General features: G+C 42.4%; 1 protein-coding gene across 1 annotated transcript in view; it reads right to left on the bottom strand.

Moving 5' to 3' along the window:
- Positions 1-3036: 3036 nt before the first annotated feature.
- The window catches only part of ZNF536 (zinc finger protein 536), a 250041-nt gene continuing 246937 nt past the window's right edge, over positions 3037-6140 (bottom strand). Inside the window, exon 4 of the mRNA XM_068993492.1 lies at positions 3037-3281. Within this exon, the coding sequence (XP_068849593.1) occupies positions 3037-3281 (245 nt within the window). The remainder of the gene's footprint in view (positions 3282-6140) is intronic.

The raw sequence follows: 6140 nt of genomic DNA, 5'->3' as shown, positions 1-6140 counted from the left end.
CTACCAGTAAAGGAGAATAATAGATCCCAACGCTTTAAGTGTCTGGTGTAATTATTATAATATGAGGAGCATTGGTGTTTGCATGGGTATTACCTCACTGTAACCCATGTCTGCAAGCTTTCAAAGAAACACGTGCACTTGGGTGTGCGCGCACACACACACACATACACACGCTGTTTGTACACCCAGTGATACACTTTCAGCTTGAAATTTGAAAAAGAACCAGGCTATGGGAACCATCCACACAGAATACTGCAGGGCTTTTTGTTAGAAGTGTAGTTTGACCAAGCATTACCAGAGTCTGACAAAGCTACAAAAATATGTCCTGCTCCTCCTAGTAAACATACGCGAATAGGAAGAAATGGGTTGTTTTTTTTTCCAGAGGTAGAGGTTTTATTGCGTAAAACACTGGATAAAACTGGACTGCTTCAAAGACATTTTATTCTAACAGCAGAAAGAAAACAGTCATTGCTGAAAAAACAACTTTTAATACTTTCTATACCAGAATAAAGTTCTGTCAACTGATGTATTATAATAATAAATAATGACCAAGAATAAACTTTAAATACAAAGTTTTCTACTTGTTACAAGCATAGCAACAAAATCCTCTACTCTATTGATCTCAGATTTCCTCCAAGATAGATTTTTTTTTTCTTTGTGTAGGAATGTAGACAGTATTATGACCAGCATCACAGACTACAGAAGTTACAGGGAAAAAACTTGACATGTTTAGATATGAGAGCCTGATGACATTCAGAAACTGACACTGCATCACTGCGGCTGTCACTTGTTCGTATTACAAGTTACAAATGTTCTGGAGAGAAGGCCTGTGTCGGGGGGAAATAAGGACAGTAGCACTGGACAAAATGGAATCAACACACACGCCACAAAGAAGAGGGGATGTTCCCAGTGTCACAAACAGAATTATTGCCTGTCGCATCTGACGATGCTCAGAAGACACAAAAGGATACTGAAAGAGCGCCCAAAGTGCTAGAAATGGGATGTGGCTCTCGTTGTTTGTTGGGTTTTTTTTCCACTTTTTTTCCTCTTTTCTCCTCTTTTTACTTTTTTTTTTCTTCTTTTTTTATATTTTTCTTTGCTAAGATACCAAAGGCAGGGGGCAAACACACAGAAAGCAAGCGACTGGCACAGTCACCAAACACAGTAGTGCAGTTAAAATCCTAAAGCTTACTACAGTCGGAAAGTTTTCAATAACATTTCAGTCCTTTCTCTAGGATCATAGAAACAGTTGCATTAAGTTTATCAACTCGATTTAAGTAAGGCAGTGAGAACTATTCTAGAAAAACAAGAAAGCAGCTTGCTCTATGCCAGATGGGTCCACATTGTACAGCGATTGCGTTTACACTGAAACCCCGGGTGGATGTCACCCTCTCGACAGCATATGCAAACCGGATTCCTTATTAGCCTGAGATTCCTTCTGGTCTCAGGATAGCGAAGCATTTTATTTACATTGATTGCAGTTTAGTATTTTTGTAAACTGCTGTAGGCAGAGCTGAAGTTTTTAAGGCCCTGGGGTTTTATTCTGTGCTCCCAGCCTGCAAGGAAATATCGATCTTTTTTTTTTTAAGTCTGAATAATTTTGTCTTAGAAGAAGTTAATACTTCAGTACTTCTCCACCGTCACAAGCAACAGCACCAATTTCGTATCACTCAAAGGAAATATGTTAAGAGGCTGAACTCTGACGCCACACTAGCAGATTCAAGAATAAACCCTTAACTAGTCTTCATAAATTGTCTGTTAAAAAAATGAGTCAAGTGTTTCATTATTGGCCCTCCAAATCTCCCTCTGGGTGGTGCAGAACTTGATAAATTTGGAGTATCCAATCAGTAGAAAATCTAAAATCTACAAAAATAGAGAACACATTTGTTTTACAAAAACAGACATTTTAACTTAAACAGTTTTCTTCATTAGTGATAGAGAGCAGGATGCTTAGATTCATATTTTAATACAAGCTATTTCATAAGAGCTTGCTGGAGAAGAAAATCTTGCTTCATGTCTATAACACTTAGAAAAACTAACAGATGAAAAAAATCTGATAATAAGGACTAGAGCAGCCTTCATTCAAGTAACATTTTAAAAATCATAATAAAGCAATCTTTCTACTATTATGTAAATTTCCATTCTTCACCAGCACCTTCTGTGAGTAGGGTAGGCTAGTTTTAAGCATTTAATATCATGTATCCCTATTTTTTTTTTATTAGCAACCTTCTTGTAAATTCCTCCAAAAATTAAAGAAAAAAAAAAAAAAGACAACCGAGAAAAAGCATTTCCCTCTATACCGCAATTTGATCTAAAAAAAGGAATTACTCATCAAACCTGCAATGGACATTTGTCTGCAGACACTTCCTGACCATTGATTCATTTGGCTGTGGATTTTTTTAAAAATGCACATTGAAGATGGCAAGCCTCTGCAGTGCTGGTCTGCCCTGGCGCTGGCTGCGGGCCGGCTAAGATTTCTCCAAGAGTGCAGTTACGACACCACGTGAATTGATTTTCTCTGCAGTGACCGCTCCAGTCTGACTGGCACCGCGACTGCCTCCCAACACATCCCATTAGGGTGCGAGGCAGATGACAGCAGCTGGTGTCAGATTATAGAGGTGTTTTCAACAATGAAAACACAGCCCCTCCATCTTCAAGGCAACACTAAATCATTTAGATGGCATCGTTTTGCAGTTAAGAGCTTGATTTTTGGACATAGGCGACTCTAGCATTGGAAGGGCCCCCGAGCTTTCCTGAGCTCGGAGGACACCAAGCATTTCTGAAATCCCTTTTCTCCCACCTGCGTTGTTTGGAAGTACTTGTTGCCGGGTAACAGTTTAGCAGCCATTTTCAAGGGCTGGGGATTTTTTTTTTAATATATATATAGATATCTTTTTAAAATTTTTAAACGTTCTATACACTAGTGGGGGGTTGTACATGATTTTTTCCCCTTGGAATGCAGTTAGCAAACTCTTTTACCAGATGCATAATCTGAAAACTGTGTAAAATAATATTGCAATCTCCGAATTGGTTGGCTCAGTTGCGCTCCTCCTGGGCCTTGCTGCCTTCCTCCGTTAACTCTGCTGAGCTCCCCGCCTTGACAGCTGCGGGGTCTTCGAAATTCCCAGAAGCCTCCGAGTCGACTCTGGAGCGCTTGAACCTGCGGTCAGGGTATTGGCTGTTGTCAAAAGGCATGCGATGGACACAGAGGACGTGGGTCTTCAGATTTCCCTTCTGAGAGGCACTGTAGGGACAGTAGCGGCACTGGAAAGGCCTGTGACCTACGGGCAGAAAGAGTGGCCGGTCAGTTCTGCTGCGTACCCCTCCCCGGCTCCCAGAGCTCAAAGGACCACGATCATTATCACCAGTACAATATCAGCAGTGTTATTGCCTTGCAAAGGTCAAATGGCAAAGAATAAAGATGCAGCCAATATATCTATTTGGATAAGTAATAACTTACTTGGATAAATAATAAGCTGCACTTACTAGCTGCTAAGTCATGTCTAACTCTTTTGTAACCCTGTGGACTGTAGCCCACCAGGCTCCTCTGTCCATGGGATTCTCCAGGAGGAATATTGGAGCAGGTTGCCATTTCCTTCACCAGGGGATCTTCCCAACCCAGGGATTGAACCCATGTCTCCTGCATTGGCAGGTGGCTTCTTTACTGCTGAGCCTCCAGGAAAGCCTCAAACAATAAGTTACCAAATAATAATAATGATAACTTGGACAAGGATTTAAAAGATCTTTCCATCCTAGCCAGGGTTTTTAATTCAGCCTTTCTAGGTAAGAGAAAAGAAAGTTCCAACACCTGGAAATTCTTTTGTAAACAGTAAGATAGCAAGGATTTTAGACTTTGCAGGCCAAGATCAAAGATATGACGTAGATACTTATATAACAAGAGAGGAAATAAATTTCCAACTTTTTGTTGATGAAATTCAAAACTTTATTTATGGACACTGAAATTTGAATTTTATATAATTTTCATATGTGATGAAATATTATTCTTGTTGGGCTTTTTTTCCCAACCATTTAAAAATGTAAAAACCATTCTTAGCTCCACAGGCTGTATGAGAACAGACAGGAGGTGGATTTGAGCCCTGGACTAGACTTTGTGACCCTAGCTCCATACCAAGAAAACCCATAAATCCCTCCATCTGGGATGCTGACTCATCTCCAAGCCAGTTAACTTCCTCATGTCCCCACCAACTCTACTGATAAGCAAGACAAGCATGACCAGGAAGTGTGTTTGGGGTCGGGTGAGAGAGGGGTGTTCCCCAAGCCTTGCTCTTCGGTGGAGTGGAAGTGCCAAGCTGGAGGAATTTGGGGAGCTCTGTTTCAAGAGGAGGCAGCAGACAGTATCAGACAAGAACTGGGACACTCAGATAATTAAGGCCAGCCTAGTTTTAAAGAAGTTCAATTTTGAATGGTGACACCCGGACTCAAACTTCTCCAGAAAGGCTGTAAATAAGAACAGAAGATGGATTCTTGTGAAAATCCACCTGCTCCTTCGGGCTTCATTTCTCTGTGCTGATGCACCACAGACATGCACACATCTCTGCTGTCTTTAGGAACCAGTAAAGCATCTAGTTTGGGAAGTTCTAATGGGACAATGCGTTCTGCCCAATGCTGGGAAGCTGTGGATATGCCATTCCTGGAAGCCCATGAGTGCTGTCCCACCCAGCACCCAGAGAGGTCAAGACCCAGTGCTGGGTTTCATTTGCTCAGGAAAATAAACAAGCAAATAAATGGGCCCAATTGTTTACCCCAGAAAACATCTGAACAGCATATTCATCACTTTTTCTAGAGCATAATAGCAGAAGTCCTGTGTATCTACTTAGCAAAGCAGTCTTGTTCTTGAGAAATTGGAGAGCAACCAAATGTTTGGAACTGAAACTCATTTCCTCACCAAATTGCACACAGCACTAGATTCTTGCTCCTTTCTTAGTGGGCTTCGGGAACTAGCTCTCTCCATCTTCCCTCCTAGCCAGTTGGCCCCCAGGTCAAATCCATTCTACCTGTTGAATCTTTCTACTTCCCATAATCCCCTTCTGAGCCTGGTCCGGTGTACACCAGCTTGTGCTAGACTATGAACATGGCAGCCTGCAGGAGAGCATCCTGCTTCCAGTTTCCCCACTTCCTGTCCATCCTCCCCAGGTCTACCAGAGTGAGTACCTAAAATGGAAGCTCAGCTCTGAGTTCCCTGTCCAAATCTTTAATGACCACCTACCCCCTCGCCTTTACAGCTCAGTCCCAACACCTCTCCCGTCTCCGGGAGATTCCCCTGTTTGCCCACTCCAAGCCAAATGATTAGATGGTCTCTGCAGACGGGCTTCATCCTGCAGGGTCCCCATGCTCTGACTATGCCACCTTCTCCCAGAGACATCACTTCTGTTCTCTGCAGACCCAAACCCCATTCTCCTTTCAAGGCTCTGTTTTGTGTGACTGCGTTGTGTGTGTGCATTGGCCGCCGTGATAGACTGTGAGCTCCTGAGGCAGGAAGCATAGCCGTCTTAACATCACTGGTGCCAAGCCCTTTGCTTGGCACAGAACAAGCAGGTATGAACTGTTTGCAGCGATTGCATTATTATTTTACTGTTTCCCCTTGCCTTTTTTTCAATGAATTACAAATTTTCAGACAGAGTTTTCTCTTCTCTTGTTTCTATTGTTGTACCTAACACAAGACTTAATTTGATCAACTTTCCTACTTGTGTAAATCCATAGAGTGGAACACACTTGCTCTTGGCCCTCCTCCACGGCCTACCACAGCAAGAAGAGCGCAGACTGTCAGAAGGAGGGGCCTGGACCACAATTATCAAGTAAGAGAAGCCTTTGTGAGTACCGTTTGCCTCCTGCCTTCCTGCTATCCAACCCCATCCTTAGGGTTTGGTCACCCCTTCATACAGATGACAGGGAAAAATCTGGGTTGGTGTAGAAGGAGAAAACTGAGACTCTGTTTCTAGTGGACTTAGGATATTTATGAATAGAGTATATGGCCCTACTTTTCATCATGTTGGAGTTAAAGCATAGACTGAAGGGAAGAATCATGGTGTTGATCAATGGCAGTGAGATAGGAAAAGCCATGCCCATTCTCTCCACCATAATCATGAATCTTCGTCAGCACTAAGCTGGGTGTCAGTGAG

The sequence above is a fragment of the Capricornis sumatraensis genome, chromosome 20, assembly GCF_032405125.1.
Source record: "Capricornis sumatraensis isolate serow.1 chromosome 20, serow.2, whole genome shotgun sequence".
In the NCBI taxonomy this organism is placed as follows: Eukaryota; Metazoa; Chordata; class Mammalia; order Artiodactyla; family Bovidae; genus Capricornis; species Capricornis sumatraensis.
The sequence above is the reverse complement of the archived record's forward strand: the minus strand, read 5'-3'. Positions and strand labels throughout refer to the sequence as shown.